Consider the following 22,163-nt stretch of genomic DNA (forward strand, 5'->3'; position numbering starts at 1 on the left):
ATAAGGGCACTAGGCACACCACATCACTGAAAGCAAACTTCACATCAGACACATAAAGTGCAACACAATGGATTGTTCTATCAGTGCTTGTGAAATGAATTATATATCCTAATTGAGTGTTCACATATATTGACCGGTGCAACAAATCTTACATCCCGCACTTTTCACTATCATGCTTACAAGGTTGTCTTATCTTATTGTCTGCTGGTCTCAAAAAGAAGAGCAAGATAATGACATCTGATCACAACACAGAAGAACAAACTCACATCATCTGGCCTAACATAACGCCAGACCCTTACAACACAAATAGGAGTGCCACTTAAATAAAGCAGTATGTAATTCGTTGTGGTCTATTGTAGGCAAGACATTTGTAACTAGACAATAAAAAAATTATAAGATTAATAATATATTGCAGCTGAAATTCAGCCAAACCATACTTCAACTAGGTACTAACTATGCAACTACTGAGCCAGACGACTAAGTACATTTGTTTTCCATAGCATCTTGACTTTACCTGGGCTCGGCTCTGACCCAATGATATGAGAGTTAATAGTGGGCAACCCAGTATACCCTTGAGGGTTTGGGCAAAAAGTATGATAGGGTGAAGATACCTTCAAGGGATTTTAGTAAAACAAGAATTTTGGAATCACTTAAGGAATGAAATTGTGTGGGCTTAGTGATTTGAGCCCACTAGTGCTGGTTATGCAACAACAGAGATTGATGTATATTCAAGACTGTCACTTGTTAGTGATCAGAAAAAGGAGAGAGCAAAAAGGGATTGAAAGACGGGTGTATATTTAAAAAAGTATTTAATCTTTTATCAAATCAAGTTAAAATTTTGGGTACAAAATGAACACCCTATCTGACCCAATGATGGCTGCACAGAGGACGGACACCGCTAGCAATCTGCAATGACTCTATATAAGAGGTCCTGAATGGATTATTTCCAGTTAGCATGACCACACCTCACTACAGGTCATTAACACACTTCCTCCAGTGTTAGTCTAATTAGTTTAATGATTGCAAAAGAAGACTACAATACCTAGAAAGCATTAGTCTAGCATACACAGCTCCAGGACTGGAAATAGTGTCCATAATAATTTGGAAGGAGGTGCTTACCACCCTAACAGTCTTAGGTCACTCTTAGAGGGTTTGTAAAGCCCATTCACACAAAGAGCGCTAGAATTACAGGAGGAGGGAGTACATCACCTTAAATGGCATGTGTTCTATTGTGCTGCTGCTCGTAAACAATTTCCAAACCTTGAGAAGATATCAATATCTAATGAGCTAATATTTTCACTTGTGCTACTACTTACACAATAGTTTTTCCGATGTGCTTGAAGGCTTTCTCCACAAACTCACGCACGCTGTGTACTTCCCCCGTAGCTATGACAAAATCTTCAGGTTCATTGGATTGCAGCATCATCCACATAGCCTAGGGAGAGAAAAATCCAACATTAGGTTATTTGTGAGACACTGTCTTTATTTCACTTCCACACCCTAGAAACAAATAAAAAACCAAAGAAGTAACATCAGCACAGAGACAGGATATGAAGAAACAAATCAACAGGGTAGTGGGTCTGACTGAGTTTAGGCATAACCTAACTCGGGCTCGTCAACTTGAGATGCTCCACCTTTGGGAGCATGAGAGGTGTTATGGGTGTAAACACCTGCATAAAATTGGCCTCTCAGCTGAGGAGGAGAAGCTGAATTCTGAGTGCAAAGTCTAATGGTTTCTGCGCATATCACCACTTGTGTTGGCAGCTCTGTCACAGATGTAGAGCGATGGGCAGTATTACAGCCTTTAAAAGGTTACATAGGCTCTGCTCATGTCAACATCTTAATTAGATGCCTTGGCCTGGTGATATTAGAATCTTTCAATGTAGTTTCCTTCTATAAATAAATTCAATAGGAAAAATGTAAACCCATGCCAGCATACACTAGGACACACATCCAACCTAAACACATTAGACAGCATACCCCACACACCTCAGGTGTGCCATATGGTTATCTATCATACTAAAGCATACAGCATTTGCAACCAAGATACACCACGTACAAAAAATCAACAGAGCTCATGAGATAGAACACTTCACCTACACCAACTGAGCTCAAAGATGTCATGAAACCAACAATACTAGACTTGGGCTATCCCTAATCGCTGGTCAATGGGCATGATAATATCCTAAGAGAGATGTATGTAATTGGTAAAATCCCTCTGATAGACCAACACCAAAACCATACGCCCACAACTCATTGAACCTGCTACTACCAACCAACAAGCAGCAGATCACAACAAACTGCCCAGAACATGTATCATGGAATGACAGGATTCTGCAACAGAAGCTAAAATGGCTCCTGCTACGTGGGATTTTCTACTGCGCATGAGTCTGTCATGCCCACGTGACATGCTTGGTGGGAAAACTTTTGCTTCTGTGCAATAGAACTAAGATGGCTGTTATGTGTCTTAATGTGCAAGACGCTTACATCGCTGCTTTCCTAAGCTGTTTGTTTTTGCTTTATATCTAACGCAATAGTTAAAATAAAGTAATGGGAATAAAGTAGAAAGAAATGGTATACAGTGCATTCATTTATTCTGTGTTTCTAAAATTGTTTCTTTTCTATTTTTACATGTTATCAAAATTATGGGCCTAAATGCTTTGCTGAACTCCATCTTTGGAGAAACTGAGCCTGTGCGACAAATGTCCTGAAGCCACAGAAGGTGTAGCCTTGAATCATGGCCAAGACGGACATGGAAGGTGGAGAAGAGTGAACTCCTTGCCTTGCCAGAGGAAGCTGAATTGATTAAATTGTTTAAAAAGACCATTGATACATTTCACTACTGGGAGGAATAAAGAACATGGTAGATAAAGGTTATGGGAGGGAACGACTTGAATACATGATTGACAAGTTGCTTCTAGAAAAGTATGGTGCGATGGCTACTCCTCGTTCTTTGTCCAATAAAATTGTGGGATTCACACATTTGTAACATTTGGGGGTGGTACACTGACCTGAAAAATAGTATAACTAGGGAAGGCTTAGTTAGTTAGTTTGTCTGAATAGCTGACCTGTCACTGACCCAAAGCACTCAATAGGTGATCGGAAGCAAAGTTGCTGGCGGAGCACTCTGTCAGAAGATTCGATAACCCAATCGGGGTTCTGGGGAGGAGATCGATGACCTAATCGGGGTTTGACTGTTGGCTGCAGAGAGGGTTTACAACGCTGGCGTTTTGAACTTTAACTGTGGTGCTGGTCTTAGCCTGTGGTGGTCCTATCCTGATCCAATTTGGTACGTAACCTGTCCTGCTTCTGGCTTGCACCTGTTCTTTTCTGCTGGCATCTGTACTTTGGGATTCTATTTCTTTGACTCAGCCTATGACCAGGGTTGGTCATCACACCAAAATAGGTAACTATTAAGTGTGGGTTTGTCATTGTACTGTTTTCCCTTTTCTCTTACCCATCCTCTGTTCAAATGCTTAACGACATTTTCTCTCCAAGTTATTGCAAATATTATGATTTAAATCTGTATTAGTCTAAACAGAATAAGAAATTAATTTGACTTTCATGTTTTATAAGTCTTTCAAAGATTTACATAAAGATTTTAAACATTCCCTGAGTTTGTGGTTAATTATGAAATGCTAAATGTTATTATTGCTACCTATTTTCTCTCTAACTCCCTTGATCCTTCAAGACTTTCGGTATTGGTGACTTGGATTGGTAAGATAAATGGTACAAAAATCCAAATGGTAAAAACCCCAACTGATTTGAGTGTAGGTTTACCTGTTTAATATATTGATAAACATATGGGCCCAGATGAGTATGTTGAGCAGGTGAGCCTGCGCCCTATCAGTTATTTTGGTAGCAAAGGCAAGGTTAGGGATTAGTGTAGATAGGTAGTTAGTAAATATTGATTGATTATAAGTTATTGATTTTATGCATTAACCCCATGTGTGCGGCCGCAATTCTGCGCCTGTGCGGCACTTTTATTGAGTGGGCGTGTTCATGACGGCCCCCCGCCGTCATAAGCACACGAGCACCGTGATGCATGACGGCTGGGGGCTGTCATCAGCACCGAAGGGGTTAACCAAAACTGTTCGTACCTGTTTTTATGCTTTGTATGGAAACCCCGGGGGCAGAATAACAGGTGGTAAATGGAAGCCATTCTGTAGTGAGGTCATTTGTTCGAGGTAGTAAGTGCATGGTTAGGTAAAACCGGAAGCACTGTTTTAGGGATTTTTCTGTATAAATGTGTGAATGTGTGAATAATTGATAGCAAAGAGTTTGCTAGTAAAACTTTGGTGTGATATCACCTAGAAAGGGTCACACTGGAGGAGTAGCAGGTTCTTCTGAGCTTGATTGATAGCAAAGGGGTTCGTTGGTGAAACTTTGGCCTTGCATAACCTAGAAAGGGTAAGCCAGAGGGAGTAACAGGTTCTCCGATGCTTGTGTGAAAGGTAGACGGAAGGGATCTACTTGTAGTGTATGAAGAGTAAACGGAAGGGAGTTACTCGCAGTGAATATAAATCATTCTTTTCTTTCGAAATAGTTACGAATGTTTTTACGTTGTTAATGAATGAAAATGAGCATTTAAAATAAATCGCTCGTATTACCTTGCAAAGGAGGGAGTCAGTTGCCGAGCTGAGCTGACGTCACTCAGAGCAGCGCTGGTATTGGTTAATACAGCGGGTGTGTAGCTGAGGTAATTTTGTAAAGGAGGGGCGAGTACAGGAGCGCAAGAGCTCATCTCATAAGAAAAAGCAGCACAACCATTGGTTGCAAATATTTAAAAAGGATAAACCGATTAAAACCAGAGAAGGGATTATTATTCCACCATCGAATACGCCCGCATCATACATGGTGGTTGAAAGGGGCTACCATACTTGCATATTAGAAAACAATTGCATTAGAAAACAAGATAGAATACACAAAAGATGATGGAATTTGGCCATTTCCATAAAATGGTACCTTTAATGGTAGAGGTTTGCACAATTTAAGACCACATTTGAATGAATTCGATCCAAGACCTAGGTTAACCCAATATGAGGCATTGGAGGAATGGGAAACAGAAGCTTTTGAGCGAGACAGATCCAGAAGTGAAAAAAGTATTAGTAAATTTTATCCTAAATTTCCTAAAGAGACAAGAGATAAGCAGATGAAACAATGGAGATAGTCCATGCTGGTGGAAGGATTATATCCTGTCTGAGCATTAGAAGAACAAACAGGGAGTAAAAGTACTGAGAAAAATAAAAATGTTATGACAAGTGCTGATCCAGAAGATGATTACTTGGAGGATTTATTCATGAAAAATCTGCCACCTTATAATGAGGAGCAAAATCAGACAAATGCTAGTGCTCCATTTTAAAACCACCTTTAGTTCCACAAGTGTTACAAAATTACACAGTTAAATATCAGTCCTGAAGCCTTGACAATTCCGGTGACTATAGGTCCAGTTGTTCCTTTATATGGAGAAAAACAGACTAGTCCCAGACCTCCTGTTTGTAGTACAGCCACGGAAAGAAACATTAATAGATGATGACCAAGCAAATGAACGTGGGTCAGAAATGTCTTTGATGGATTTACCTATAAGAGAACTAGTAAGTAGCTCAGCTAGGAAAACCACACCTGTAAATACTAGAGAAGTGCAAATAGAAACCTCTTCAGGTACGAGAAGTGCAACTGTAGTTACTCCAGAAGAAATTGAAAGATTGTCCCGAGAAATAGTACAAGCACTGGCGTTGCCAATAGGTCTCGCAGTAGGAAAGTTGGAGCTATTGGTTTTGTAAATGACAAAGCCCTTTATGTTTTTAAAATAAAAATAAAAGGCATTGTTATTTGCAATTGTAATAGCTCCAACTTTCCTATTGCGAGACCTATTGGCAAGTACAGAGTGACACAAATGTGAGTATTTATGGGAACGCCTGGCAGAAACCACTTACAATGAAAAGGCTGAAAATATTGTGAATTGCTGAAAAGTCAGCAATATATAAACTGTAGGTGAATTTTATGAACTGGCCATTGTTAATATGAGCAATTTAACGTAGTGTGTGTTTCCAGCGAAATGACTTCGATCTGGTTTGTGCAGTAAAAAACTGGAAACAAAGCAGAGCCTCACGTGGTGCTATTTGCTGGAGGTCAAGATGAGATCCAGCGTATGTCCTGCGGTGTGAATGGGGCAGTTGACTAGTTGGGTGAGACTGATGTGCATGCTGTCGAAGAGGTTGGCGGTGTTGTGATCATTGACAACATTCAGGTGGAAGTTTAGATCACTGAGCAAGATTAATCCTTGGAGTTTATGGCAAGTGGGGCCATGCAGTCAGCAAGAATGTAACATAAGCTGGGGGGGCAGTCCTGGGGGTCTGTAGGCGAAGGTGCTCCCGACAGTGGAATTACCGTGGGTTTGGAGTGTGAAGTGGAGATGTTCCATAGCGGGAATGGCAGTGTCCGTCGTGGTGGGGCACTTGACAGATTCTTTGTGGTTCATGGCAATCTCCCCTCCTAGTTTGTAGATGCAGTTCCAGTGTGTGACTATGTCAGGGAGAAGGTGTTGATGAGGTCCCACAGCTGACAGGCGTGCTTGCAGAGTTTCTGGCACCGGGCGCAGATGGGCTTGTCTTTGGCTTTCCTGCTGCACTGTGGCCTCTATCAAGTTGGGCCTGGGAGGTGGGAGTGTCACTGAATGGTGATGGGCGGGTCTAGCGGGAAGCAGGAAAGGCGCTACGAGGAATCGCCAGCAGAAATGGGAGAGAACAAGAAACAGGGGGGGGGGAGAGGCAAACAGACAAAAAGAGAAGAGGATATTAGCTGTAGTCAAAAGAGGCAAAGAGACAAAAGAGGATATTTGCAAGAGAGGAAAGCAGAGGAGAAGAATGCAGGAGGAATAAGAGGCCGAGAGGAAGTACAGGAGACAGAGGAGTGAAGCAGAACCTGCACATGCAATCAAGAAAAAAATACCATAATTCTCAATGCAAGCTGTTTGACCAATTGCTCCATAGTATGCTGTGATGGACGGAAGCAACTCATGTATGACAGATGAAAAGACTAATGGATTAAGTGGGCGGACTTAAAGTCTCTCTATGGATGTATCGATTTTTTCAATTATTTATGAATTTTGTATTACATGGAGCCAACAAGTGAAAGGTGTCGCCTGTCAGAAAAAGAGAAAAATAATGATTTCTGCTTTGTTTGAATTACTGCATTTGAAGTACAGGTGAGGTGCAAACCTTTAAAGCGAGCGCACTTTTTTTTAACACACGCAACAAAGCCGTGTGCAAGCTTTTATCAAACAAGGCAAGGGAAACAGAGTACGGCCGGCCTGTGGCCGGCCATGAATAATTAGGGGAGGAGAAGCCCTAGGGGAGGAGAAGCCCTTTGATGTGCTGGGCTGTATAGAGTGCAGGCATGGTGAAAGGAGATGCGTGGAGGATGGGGGCGGGCTTGGGAAACAGAGTACGGCCGGCCTGTGGCCGGCCATGAAAGGGGAGGAGAAGCCCTTTGATGTGCTGGGCTGGCCCTGAATGCGCGTGCTTGTTCACGTGAACTTCATGAAAACCGCGGGGCTGAAAGCCCTTTGGTTTGACAATGTTTTCGCCACTTGAATTCTCGCTCCGCTCGATGCGCTTGCGCACATCGATAGGTCGCGAGACCTAAAAACCAAAATCACAGTCAAAGACATTGGAAATTTTTAAATTAAGAGTTGAATTATAAGAAATGATTGCTGGGAATGTGGGATTAGATCGATTGAATGCATTAAATGAAGATGAATTGTTGTTTATATGTCGAAGTATTACTCGAAATACAAAAACATTTCATGAAAAATTAATGAGTTTAGCAAGTGAAATGGGAATTGACATTGGTAAATCAAAAGTGTTACAAAAACCATATCGAGCTGAATTTTCTGATAAAGATTTAGAAAATATGAATGTATCAGGTCGTAAATTACAAATAAAAGAACTGTTATCATTGTTGCAAAAATGAGGTGAAATACACAGATGGAAAGGTAGATGGTTAAAGAAAAAGGAAGAAGCTCAAGGGAAAAGCACTGTATCAGAATATATGTTGAAAGAAACAGAAAAAGTGTTAAGGTTGTGTCCAATGAGAGAAGTACCAGGTGGAGGTTATGTGCATGTCCCATGGTCCCGACAAGATATATTGTCATTTACAAATGAATTTTCAAAACTCAGAGAGAAACCTGTAGATTGGTACAGACAGGTTGAGAGATTTGTAAAGGTTTCAAAAGTGTTTTTAAAAGAACTAGATGGGTTATTTGACATCGTTGTTCCTGTCGATTTATGGACAGATTGTAAAATTGCAGTAAACTTGCCAAATGATGAGTATCGTAGAGACCCGAAAACAGGAGCACCATCAGACAAGTTGATGAGGAAATATAATCAGGTTGTACTGTATTTGAAAGGGAAAGTGCCTCTAAAAGAGACAGATTGGACTAGAATAGACAGAACTACGCAGAATAAAGCAGAATCTGTGCATGCATATTATGAACATCTTTTGCAAGTTTTTAAACAGTATAGTGGTTTAGAAAATATTGACACCAAAGATATGACGCATTTTATCTATCGGTTGGTGTCTGGATTAATACCAGAAATTTCACAATGGATAAAGGATAATAAAATCTGTTGGCAGGCCAAACCTGTAGATGAAATACAGAAATATGCAAAATATTGTGAAGTCAGATTGGATAATAAATGAAAGAATTTGAAAGAAAAAGTAATGTGGGCAACAAGAACTTCAATTGAAAAACATTCAGACCCAAGGAGATGGAAATGGTAATAAACCTAGAGCTAAATTTAATCGAGAAGAAGCTAAGAAAAAATGTCCTTGTCATGGGTGCGGCAAGTTGGGGCATTGAAAGAACGAGTGTAAGGCTGTGCTAAATAATAATAATAATTTGAATCCATAGACGCAGAATGAGGTATCGAAAAAGCAGCAAAAACAGGTAATACAAAATCAGTTACCATTGGCGCCTATGCCAAACCCTGGGAGTCAACCAGCATACAGTATAGATACCATAAGTTGGGAAGAAAGTGGTAAAAGGGACACAGTGACACCCCAATTTCTTTTGAGCGACTCATACTTTGATGAAGATGGCTTCTGACGGTGCCTGAGGGGGGAGGACGAGGAGTGCGTACTTGGCGCATCCTTGCAGGTAGATCAGTCAGATCCATACATTGAGGAAAAGGTTGAAGGAAATGATGTTACCTTTTTGTTGGATACTGGCGCTACCCGTTCTACTGTGAGAACAGCAGACGTTCCAAACCTACCCCTCTCGGGAGAAGCAATCCAAGTAGTGGGCGTTTCTAATAAACAAATTAGTACCCCAGTTACAGAACCAATGGAAGTCAAAATAGGCAATTTTAAAGAAATGCACAAATTTGTTGTATGTGACTCCAGTCCTGTAAATCTATTAGGAAGGGATTTGTTGTGCAAAATGAATTGCACTGTCTTTTGTAAACCAAATGATGTTGAAAATCAAACTCCAGATGAAGATAGAATTCATAAAATTATGCTAGCAAAACAAGAAACTGAAAACCAAAAGTTTACCCTAGAAGACTTACCAAAAGAATTACAACATACAGTAGATCCTAAAGTGTGGGATTTCACAGGAAAAGATTTAGGATTAATGGCAAATGTTGACCCAGTAAAAGTGACAGTAAAAGAAGGTGCAGTTTATCCAAATATATCGACAGTACAAAATGAGCCCAGAAATAAAAGCAGGAGTCGCACTAGAAATAAAACGTCTAGTGGAAGCAGGAATTGTGCAGGAAATAATGAGCAGTCCATGTAATTCAACCATAATTGACCTCAAGAAACCAAGCGGAAAATACAGGGTCGTACAGGACCTCCGCAAAATTAATAAAATTGTCGTCCCATGTTGTCTAGTTGTGCCAAACCCTGCTGTGATTTTATATCAAACACCATGGGCAGCAGGCTGGTTCACCGTAATTGACCTTTGCCACGCATTTTTCTCAATACCACTGCACCCGGATAGTAAGTATCTTTTCTTGTTCAAATTCGATGACCATATCTATGTTTGGAATCGCGTCCCTCAGGGGTACACAGAAAGTCCATCGATCTTTAATCAGATCTTGAAAAATTGTCTTGAATCTTTGATATTGCCCGGACAATCAGTCCTGGTGCAGTATATAGATGACCTACTGGTGGCATCTAAGAATCGAAAAGACTGTGTTACTGATACAATTGCTTTGTTGAATCATTTAGGAAAAGGTGGACACAAAGTATAACCTGAAAAATTGCAGTATTGCACTACATCAGTGAAATATCTGGGGCACCAGATAGAAAGAGGTGTCAGAAGGGTTACTTCTGAAAGAATCAGAATAATTCAAAACATGGATCTACCTCAAACACAGAAAGAAATCAGAATGTTTCTTGGAGTTGTAGGTTACTGCAGGCAATGGATTGTGGGATTTGCAGTCCTAGCAAAACCATTAATACAAATGACAAGGAAAAGAGCAAAGGACCCAGTAGAATGGGATGAAGAAAGCAGGTCATCTTTCTTAAAGTTACGAGATTGTCTGTGTTCAGCACCAGCATTAGGGATGCCTGACTACACAAAAGATTTTGCATTGTTTTGTGACACACAAGACAATTGTGCATTATCAGTTCTGACTCAGACTCATGGTTTAATGAGACGATCTGTTGCATATTTTTCCTCTACTCTGGATCCAGTGGCAGCAGCACTGCCAGGATGTCTGAAAGCAGTAGCAGCAAAGTGAGTCGATTATCATGGGACATCCAGTAACAGTGTATATGCCACATGCTGTTGTGATTTTACCAACTAGGACTAAAACTCAGTATTTAACACCTAGTCGGCTGACTAAGTATGAACAAATTCTTGTAGGTGCAGAGAATGTGACAATTGCTAGATGTAATATTCTGAACCCAGCAACATTGTTACCTGAATCGCAATTTGCAGAAGTTAAAAATAAAATTGAACATAATTGTATTGATCTTACAGTATATTGTACTAAACCACGCCCAGACATAAGAGAAGAGCCACTAATAAATTCAAAACATGAGCTACTTGTCGATGGTTCGTGTATGCGACATGAGGAAGGAGGTTTGAGTGCTGCTTATGCAGTTTGCACTCTATGGGGTCCAGTTGAAGGATCATAATTACCTGGACTAAAATCTGCACAGGTAGCAGAATTAATTGCATTGACAAAAGCTTGTAAATTTGGGAAAATCTGAAAGTGACTATTTTTACTGATAGCCAATATGGCTATGGAATTGTGCATGATTTTGGCCAACTCTGGATGCAAAGAGAGTTTCTGACTTCATCAGGTACTCTGATTAAAAATGGAAATTTTGTGAAAGATTTACTAAAAGCAATTCAATTACCAGAAACAGTAGTTGTGGTCAAGTGTGCTTACTCACCAATCTGGCAATGACAAAGTGACAGCAGGTAACCGATATGCTGACCAACTAGCTCAATATTGTACCAAAAATAAGATGGCAATAAATAGGAAATGGAACCAAAAAGAAACAGCTGCCAACTTATGTTGCTTGAGAAAGTGAAAACGTGGGAAGAAGTGAAAGATTTGCAAAATGATGCAGAACAGGAAGAGAAGGAAGAGTGGAAAAAATAGGATGTCAGAGAAGGGCAGAAGATGGTGTCATTGTTTACCTTGGTTTAAGGCCTGTGTTGCCAAACTGTATGCTTGCTCCTATGGCTAGGATGTATCATGGTGATTCTCACCTAGGGCGAGATGCTATTGTAAGACTAATCAGACAAACTTCGTTCAATGCAACGTTCAGGAAAGTTGCAGAGAGTCTTTGCCATAGGTGTTTGGTATGTCAACAAATGAATCCTGGGAAAAGAACTGTAGTGTTGTCAGGAAAGATTGGAAAGGCAGAAGGTCCTTTTATTCGACTTCAGATTGATTTCATTCAGTTACCCCCTTGCAGAGGAATGAAGTACGTCCTTTTCAATGTCTGCCTATTTTCAAAATGGGTAGAAGCTTATCCTACACGTAGGAATGATAGCATCACAGTAGCCAAACTATTACTTAGAGAGCTCCTACCACGTTTCGGTTTTCCAGTAACTATTGAATCAGACCGAGGAAGACAATTCAATAATGAAATAATTGGTCTAATCTGTGAAGCATTTGAAATTGAGCAAAAGATGCACTGTGCATACCGCCCAGAGGCTTCTGGAGTGGTAGAACAACTGAATGGCACAATCAAATCAAGATTGGGAAAGATTTAAGAATCAACTCGATTAGAATGGCCAGATGCTTTACCTCTTGTTCCGATTGGACTCAGAAGCATTCCAGACAGAAAAACAGGCTTGAGTCCTCATGAAATACTCATGGGAAGAGCAATGAGGCAGGCATGGGTGCCAGGACATAAGTTGATAAATATATCTGATGTCTTAGTACTAGAGTATTGCAAAGAACTGGCTGACCAAGTGCAGTCTATCTCTCACCAGGTTGGAGAAGACGCTGTCACCAGGCAAACAACTCCAGCACACAATCGGATTCCAGGTGACTGGGTTGTAATAAAAGAACATACACGAGAATCTTGTCTAGCTCCAAGGTGGGGAAAACCACCACAAGTGATATTGGTTACCACTACAGCAGTAAAGTGTTAAGGAGTTCCGAATTGGATACATGCAAGCCATACAAAAAGAGTGACTGAACCTGATGAAACTGAAGCTGAAGGTTGTGCAGCTGAGGGGTCTCGAGAAAGTGATTCCGAAGTAGTTGATGATGAAAAACTGAGCACCGGTCAGGATAAATGGATTCCAGTGATTGACATTCCTGCAGATGTTGTGAGAACCAAAAGCCAGACCTATTTAGATAGACAGAGTGATAGTGAGGATGAGATAGGAATAGAAGAACGTACTCAGGTTACACAAATCAAAGTCAAAAGTAATTCTGAGGAGGAACAGATAAGGAAATATCAATATACTCAGACATTCTAAATACCTGTCACAGTTCCAGAGTCTGAGAAGGGACAGATGGGTAAAAAGGTGAAGGCTCAGAAAGAAGAAGAGCAAGAGATCGAGATACCTGAGCAGGTTCAGATAGATGTAGATAAATGTGTTCAGGAAGAAAAAAACAAACTAAATCAAAGTCATTTGCATCAAATACCTGAACAAGTTCAGATTAGTATCCAGGCAGAAGAAACAGAAGAAAGACCTGGACCAAGTCAGAAAGAGAGGGATACAGATGACGAAGATACACAAATTGTGCAACTGAATGAAAACAAAGGAACAATTGAAGAAAACCAAAGCATAGTGCCAGCTAAAAGACTCAGAAAATTAGATAATTGGCCTGGTTTTATTAAGAAACTAAAATGTCTTCCTATATCAATAAATGAAGAACCAGAGCAAGTAAACAAAATATCAAGTCGAACTGAGCTTTCCACAGAACAACCAAAAAGAAAAAGTCTGACATTGAAAAGACTGAATAATAAGTTCAGAGGTCCTGAATGGACTTATATCATTCTTAAAGATCTTGAAAAATTAGAACTGAGTGATGATGACGATGAATTAATTGATGAACCAACAGACGAAGAAGTAAGACCAACTTGAAAATTTCACAGGTTGAAATTCTGTGAAAAAGTCTCAAAGAGGGGCTAAGTCTCCCTAATCGAAAAATGGCTGATTATACTGTTAATGGTAAACCGAAACGAAATTGCTTAAAAACATGCTGTAGAACATGCACATGTAGTATAGTAATAATACTTTTAGTATGGTTAGGACTGACAGTAGCTATTCCTTATCTAATGAATAAAAGTGAAAAGAATGATACTAACATTCATGAGAAGGTAGATGCACCTGAAAAATTAGACACACATGGGAATATAGACAATGTTAAGCAGCAAAGAATAGAAGCAGATGCATCAGATGAGGAAGGATTGCATTACAATAAAGTTAGAAATAGAACACATTTTAATGTATTTGCAAATCTATTAGTACACTATGTAGAGGCAATGGAAATAAGCGATTGCTACGTATGTATGGAGTTACCATTGTCTGTAGTTGAAGGCGTCACTTATCATTTGCCCTTGACTTATGGTATTTCCTGTAGTATTTTAGCTAGCTTATTTTACAAGAGAGGACCCTTACAATATTATTATTCTAATTTAGATGTGATTATCTCGGACCTTCCTCTTCATAATAACCTGAATTCCGTGCATAGTAAAGGTAACATAGCTCGTTATATGGGAGAATATTTTCTAACAATAGGTACAATAGATATAGCTGAAGCACACACAAATAATTTAACATGCATTTTACATGAAGAAGAGAAGATATTTCTGAATTTAGTTGAGAAAAGGAGAGAGGATTTCCAAAGAAAAGCTACAGTACAGAAACAAAAGATTCCTAAATGGGCAGAAAATAAAGAATACACCTTGAATGGCAAAACTCATGCTGCTATGTTGCTGGACTTTGAAAAGAAAGGGAAACTCTGTCTCAACAAAGAGAGAACAAGTTATTATAACAATATATTCATTGGTTGCAGTGAATGTGAACACAATCATAAAATAATTGGGGGTTGGGGTTTCAAAGATGGAACTGAACCGGTGTTTCCTGGAATTTATTATATCTGTGGGGACAAGGCGTATTACAGATTGCCTGATCATTGGTATGGGAGTTGCTATTTTGAAATAGTATTCCCAAAAGTATACCATATAAATAGAATCACTGGAAGTAATGAAGATACTAATGGACTAATACGTAGTAAAAGAGCTAGTATAGCAGAAATTGTAGGTGACATATTTAGTGCATGGATACCTTCAGTGGGAGTGGTTTTAAATACACAAAGAATTTGCAAATTATCGACAGTGGTAGATCGTTTATCGACAGACACTGCTGGAGGTTTCCTAATGATTAATACAGAATTAGTTGCGGTAAGATCAATGGTTTTACAAAATTGACTTGCTCTTGATACATTGTTGGCAAAAGAGGGCGGAGTCTGCAGAATTCTGAAAGCGCAACATTGTTGCACTTACATACCTGACAAAATTGAAGAACTGAAAGGGTATGTAAGGAATATTACATATTTAGAAAAAGAACTTAAACCACTGGAGGTTGATAGTGCATGGAAAAGACTAACAGGTGGTCTTTTCTCTATAGGTAGTTGGTTTTCTACTGTAGGGAAAGGTTTTGTAGGTAAAATACTGATGCCAATGGTAGGAGTAGCCTTAATAATATTAGGGATAATAATTTGTTGTAGATGTCGCAAACATAAAAAGACATATGCAATGAATAAAAAGGGAAAGAAAAGAAATATCAATGAAATAAAATTAGAAGAATATAATAGACATTTGTACAAAAAGGTGAAAGACCTCCATATGAAGAATGAAAAGAATATTAACAGAAAGTTTGAAGAAATTGAGATGGGTGCAGTGTAAAAGTTGGCATCTGTTTCATTAATTAGTGGTGATATAAGATATCATCAAGGAGGGGATTGATGGAGCAAGGTTTCACACGTAAAGTGACTTGCTCGTACTCAACCCTCTCGATAATAATATTAATGTACTAAAACTAACATGTTTTGTCTTATTAATATTGCATTACACGACATATTAGATATCGAAGGGAAGCTTGACAAAGTGCTTTTAGTAACTATAATCAGCTTGCACTAAAATGGCTGCTGCTACGCAGGATTTTCTACTGTGCATGCGTCTGTCATGCCCACGTGACATGCTTGGTGGGAAAACTTTTGCTTCTGTGCAATAGAACTAAGATGGCTGTTATGTGTCCTAATGTGCAAGAAGCCTGCATCGCTGCTTTGCTAAGCTGTTTGTTTTTGCTTACTATCTAACGCAATAGTTAAAATAAAGTAATGGGAATAGAGTAGAAAGAAATGGTATACAGAGCATTCATTTATTCTGTGTTTCTAAAATTGTTTCTTTTCTATTTTTACATGTTATTGAAATTATGTGCTCAAATGCTTTGCTGAACTCCATCTTTGGAGAAACTGCGCCTGTGCGACAAATGTCCTGAAGCCACAGAAGGTGTAGCCTTGAATCATGGCCAAGACGGACATGGAAGGTGGAGAAGAGTGAACTCCATGCCTTGCCAGAGGAAGCTGAATTGATTAAATTGTTTAAAAAGATCATTGATAAATTTCACTACCGGGAGGAATAAAGAACATGGTAGATAAAAGTTATGGGAGGGAACGACTTGAATACATGATTGACTCGTTGCTTCTAGAAAATTATGGTGTGATGGCTACTCATTCTTTGTCCAATAAAATTGTGGGATTCACACATTTGCAACATTTGGGGGTGGTACACTGACCTGAAAAATAGTATAACTAGTGTAGGCTTAGTTAGCTAGTTTGTCCGACTTGTCCGAATAGCTGACCTGTCACTGACCCAACGCACTCAATAGGTGATCGGGAGCAGAGTTGCTGGCGCAGCACTCTGTCAGAAGATTCGATAATCCAATCGGGGTTCTGGGGAGGAGATCGATGACCTAATCGGGGTTTGACTGTTAGCTGCAGAGAGGGTTTACAACGCTGGCGTTTTAAACTTTAACTGTGGTGCTGGTCTTAGCCTGTGGTGGTCCTATCCTGAACCAATTTGGTCCGCAACCTGTCCTGATTCTAGCTTGCACCTGTTCTTTTCTGCTGGCACCTGTACTTTGGGATTCTATTTCTTTGACTCAGCCTATGACCAGGGTTGGTCATCACACCGAAATAGGTAACTTTTAATTGTGGGTTTGTCATTGTACTGTTTTCCCTTTTCTCTTACCCATCCTCTGTTCAAATGCTCAACGACATTTTCTCTCCTAGTTATTGCAAATATTATGATTTAAATCTGCATTAGTCTAAACAGAATAAAAAATTAATTTAAGTTTCATGTTTTATAAGTCTTTCAAAGATTTACTTAGATAAAGATTTTAAACCTTTCCCGAGTTTGTGGTTATTTATGAAATGCTAAATGTTATTATTGCTACCTATTTTCTCTCCAACTCCCTTGATCCTTTAAGACTTTAGGTATCGGTGACTTGGATTGGTAAGATAAATGGGCCAAAAATCCAAATGGTGGGGGAGGAGCTACGACGGCAAACAAGATGGCTGCTTAGGTTCCCGGCTCCGCCGACCTCCATACTCCGCCACAAGATCCTGTACAATATCCTGATCTTACGCCCAGCCTCTGCTTGGATTAAGTGTTCCTCATTCCGATGGTGAAATCCCCAAATTTTTATCTGCGATTTCACGAACTTACACCGAGTTGAAGATCGTGGCCTGCTTCAGCGGTGAAGATGGGGCCTCGAGTATCTGCAAGGCCAGGCTGCAGTGCAACAACATCGGCTGAGAGACCCTGGCAGGGTCCGGTCAATCGTGGTGGAGACTTAGTCTACGCCCGAATTTGGTGGCGATTGCTTTCTTTTTCCAGCATTGAGAGAGAGGTGACCTGCTGTTGTTGACTGTGGGTGGGGATCCCCGTCCCACGGACCCGGTATAGATTCCTGCTGGGGTTCGGCGGGTCGGGACCCCGGCCTGCGGTGTAACGCTGGGTTAACACGGCTGTGGATAACGACGGGTCGCCGTCCACGCTTGCCCTTTTGTGATCCTGTTCGTTCCCCCCGAAAATGCCAGATTCACCCGGGGAGTTGATTGTGACTGGTACCGAACTTGATACTATGGATCGAACGGCGTCTGGGCTAACGCTGGGGTCAATATTGGCAGAACTTTGGGCGTTTCACTCGCAAGTGGATGTGTTATTGACCAAAATGGATGCATGCCTAACTGGGATTCTGCCCGAGGTACCGGACCCTGCCCCACGGTTGAACCAGCAATCTACAGCCATTCAAGCCGTGGCCATTTTGACTTTGTGCGAGGACCCCGTGAGGGAACGAGTATTGAAGCGAATATCGAAACCAACGTATGGCGCTCTGGAAGATGGTGTCCCCGAGGCCGTGAGTGTATCACCGTACCTTTCATCACCATTGACTCTGGAGGTATCGAATGGCGTTCCCCCCCCCCCCCCCCCCCCCCCCCCCCCCCCCGGAGACCTGTGTTGTAGACTCTTCTCTCATCTTGTGGTTGACTACCCCTTTTTTGGAGATTTTACGATCCCGGGGCAAGAAACATCGGGACAGTCCAGCTAGGAGAGGGAAACTTTCTGCGCTTTAAGTTCTCGTGGAGTTACTAGCTATAGGTGGTAATGGATTGACTTTCGATGACTTCCCTCTCGTCTATGACTTGTCTGTGTGCTCATGGGTCTCGCTGGGGAGGGTTCGTGTGCTGGTTCGAAAGGGTCAAGGTTAAGTCAATTGAATCGGGATGTTTTGGAACTACTGTTATAGACGCTTGAATTGTAACTGTTTGATTAATAGAGTCTGGGCGGTGTATCACGGTGCCCCCTATTGTCTTTTGAAATAGTAGCTCTACACCCGTCTTTTGAGACAGGGGGTGTCTGTTTTTGGCAGGGGGGCCAAGGGGCCGGGAACATCGTACGACTATGCCCTCCTCCATTCTTTTTCTTCCTTCCTTTAGGGTTTAGGTTAATGGGGTGACAGGCACGCTGCTAGTGGGGTTAGGCTATAGCCATCGACAGGGGTGCAGGGTGGGGGGTTGGAGGGGGGGGGTTTATTTTGCCTTTTTTATTTTCTATGGCCTTTTTCTCCCTTCCCTTTATTCCTTTAGGATCAGTATGGTTTGTGTTTTATTTTGATTTCATTGTGATCTGGAATTTAGTGCCCATGCTTCTTAAGTTAGTCGAACTTCTGGGTGGGCAGGCCCTGAGAACTGGCATTCACGAAAATGTATATTGTTTTGTTGTTTATTCTGATTCATAAGCATTAACGCCAGAGTCCCACGAATGGCTGTTTCTATATGCATATCCTGTTTTCTTGGCCTGTCCCCTGTATCCTATGGTTAGATTGTATGGCACCTGATCCGCTCATTTATATAATATAAAATAAAACCTTTATTATATCCTGTGATTTATCAATGCGTTCTAATACAAGATCCATCCTGAATCGCTGCCGGACCTCAGAGTTGTCGGCTGAGGAGCTGTGTTGTGTCATGATAAATCGGGTTTTACTTCTGTTTAGCGGCCGGCCCCTGCGGTTGTAGGCCCATACTTGTACTTTATGAATGCTGCAATAAAGGTTTAAAAAAAAAAATCCAAATGGTAAATACCTCAATTGATTTGAGTGTAGGTTTACCCGTTTAATATATTTATAAACATATAGGCCCAGGTGAGTTTGTTGAGCAGGTGAGCCTGCGCTCCATCACAGGGTTAATTCCTCTGCTGTGCTGGGCGTTCCATTTAAACGGACGTGGTCATGACGAGCTCAGCTCGTCATGAGCACAGCGCCACTGTGCTGCGTGACGAGTGGAACTTGTCACGAGCACCGCTGCGCGCCCCCTACCCCCAGCACAGCAGGGAAATTAGCCCAACAGGGAAGGGGTTAAAAAGGCCACAGAAGCTGGGCAGTCGCTCATAGAAGTCTCCCTCCTCACTACGTACTGAACAGGAACTGATCAATAAACAGAAATTCAGATGGTGAAAGCATGATGGAGTTAAGTCCATCTGAGATCCAGGACCAAAACTATGGAACACATTTAATCTATCATCCTGTGGAGCACAGCCAAAGCACCACTTCGGCAGAAGATTCACCAAAACTACACTGCTGAATAAACATTCAATTGGTGACTGGTGTGGAAGCCAGTGATCACGTAGCAGAGATTAACGACCCACTTTGCAAGCTGGCTTAACTCCAAGCTGCCCTGATCCTCACTATAAGATCTCCAACCTCCTTCAGTACACCTACTATGCCTCAAACGTCCCCACAGAAGCAACTTCACCCAGGCGCCCTCTCTGCCGGGCTGGACTCTGTATAATATGGTAGAGTCTGTGCTCTGTCCTAAAAAAGCTAATACCCTCTTTTTATTCACATTCACTTTAATTCATTTTATGTATCATAGTCACAAACAGACAAAACAAGTGAGCAGACTACGTGTGCGTTCTGTGTTAGTAAATAACGTGCTCTGAAGGGACACAAAGAGAATTCTCTTAAAAAACCAAGCCCCTTTCAAAATAAGTTGATTAATAATTATTCCCAGACCTTGCACCCAGACACCGAGAAAACATTCATTTGCAGAATAACGTCGGGGACGCACAGAAATCCAACAGAAGAACAGCAGAAAATAAACAACTAACACCGCCACATTCCAGAGGCTGCAACAACTACAGTCCGCCGCCCACAGAGCTGTTTGGACTGCCCTTTTCACATCATATTCAAAGAAAACATCAGCAAGTCCCCAGATGCGAGTGGATACCCTGCAAATCTGATTAATACAAGCTTTGGGAGAGCTCAGTTTCGCTTCCGAGATACCACCCAAAACGTGGCTAGTCATTTAAAGGTTTTTGAAATCAATGTCGGATTTGAAAATTAAGAGGAAGCCGTGCATGTGTTATTTGCGAGTTAAACATGTTTGCGACGTTTTAACTTGCTACGTGTCAGGTGAACATGTAATTTAAGGTCGGTGGCATTTTTGATGCAAGGATAGCATATTTTTTTAATCTAACATCCTAGAATGCAGCAATCCAACCAAACTTGCAGCATTTTAAGTCCGAATAATAAACCTTCCTGCTTCGGAAAATATTAGAATTGTTGGAGACATCTGTGCCTGCTGAATCTCGGGGGTAGAGGAACCCGGGACTACCTGTCCTATTCCCCCCTTTGGCCGCTGCCGCCACCGTCACTACGCCCTGATTCTCGTCTTCTCCTGTCAGATACCTTCTGACAGTGGTGAGTTTTTGGATACCGAGGCAGTAGCCTCATTACTCCATATTCATTTAGAATTTTGTAGTCGCTGTTTAGGTTGTCTTATTGGTGTGTGACGCTTTGTCACAGTTGGGGTTGTATCACATACCGTCACTACGCCAGCGCCCGGAGGCGCTTTAAAGCAGTGAGCGGGCTCCCGCAGCGCGTGAGAAGCCCGGGCCAATGGCGGTCGCCCGTCAGCGGCAGGAAGAGGAGGGGTGGGGCCAGGTCCCTTGGCCTCTAGACCACGGACGTTTACATATTTCTGCTTTCTCAGCTGTCCCTGTATAGTAAGTACCTTTTATTTTTATAAAATCGACATGCCGGCAATCCCGAAAACACTGGGGGTGAAAGGCTGCTACACCTAGAACTATGTTGAATTCCACACTGGACTGTTTCTTATTGAGAGTGACAAAGGCAATTGATATGGAGATTGAGGTTGCTGAGCGGCGGCTATCATTGGGAGGATGCCCAGCTGAATTGGCCACCGACCCAGATTTGATGGAAGTTCAGACCGCTGAAACTGTGGAACTTAATCAAACAAATTCTGCTCACCGGAGTAGTCCTGTGGCCCAATCTCCATCCCCTGTTAAGCAGCTCTGTACAAAACTTCCAAAATCGCCAGTACGTGAAACCGTGGGCCCGGGAAAAGGAAGAAAAAAGTAATACACACGGAGCTCACAGGGTATACACGGACCAGGTCGAAGTGACAGTCTCAGATCACATGCACAGAAGCCCCGGTGTCACCCTTAGAAGGATCAGCCCCTGCAAACAGCACTAATTTGCTATCTCCAATTCAGCAGGTAGCAATCTCCCAACATCTGACTGTGGCACTAGTTTCCTTGTTAGAAGAGTCGTTCGAGACATTGTTTACAGATTTTAACTAGATTAGACAAGCTAGAGTCTACTGTGACACTTATGCATATTATGGTTAGGGATTTAAGTGCAGGGGTAAAATCTAATTTGTTGGCTGGAGGTGCTGCTCAAAGGGGGTTCTAAACCAACAAGAAGGGTCAGTTGTTAAGCGCAACACTCAACCACCTTGTTTTGCGGATAATGCTGTCCCTAGAAACCCAGCCATTGCAGAAGAACAGAAGCAACAAGGGTTTGCAAATGTAAATCAAGTGGTAAATACATGTAAATCCCCAAATCAAAGTAAGCGAGGCTCTCCATCCACAGCTACAAACAGGAACAATGTATGCCCAGACCAATCAACACGTTCATTATTGCCCCACAAAAATGGCCCAATTAACCGTGATGATAAAGTGACCCTACATCTCCCACCAATGTGCTGTCCCTAAGTTGTCATTCTTACTAATGCTCCCACTCTGCAGAAAAATCAAACTGAATCACAATTTCAATAAAAAAAATAAAACCTTTTAAACTCGGA

At 41.4% G+C, this 22,163-nt stretch overlaps 1 protein-coding gene across 1 annotated transcript in view; it reads right to left on the reverse strand.

The window, feature by feature from the left end:
* The window catches only part of GMDS (GDP-mannose 4,6-dehydratase), a 1,789,479-nt gene that overhangs the window by 315,274 nt on the left and 1,452,042 nt on the right, over positions 1 to 22,163 (reverse strand). The window contains exon 8 of the mRNA XM_086965061.1: positions 1,317 to 1,435. Coding sequence (XP_086821187.1) covers positions 1,317 to 1,435 — 119 coding nt within the window. The remainder of the gene's footprint in view (positions 1 to 1,316; positions 1,436 to 22,163) is intronic.

This window comes from Lissotriton vulgaris, chromosome 4_1 (genome assembly GCF_964263255.1).
Source record: "Lissotriton vulgaris chromosome 4_1, aLisVul1.2, whole genome shotgun sequence".
NCBI classification, from domain to species: Eukaryota; Metazoa; Chordata; class Amphibia; order Caudata; family Salamandridae; genus Lissotriton; species Lissotriton vulgaris.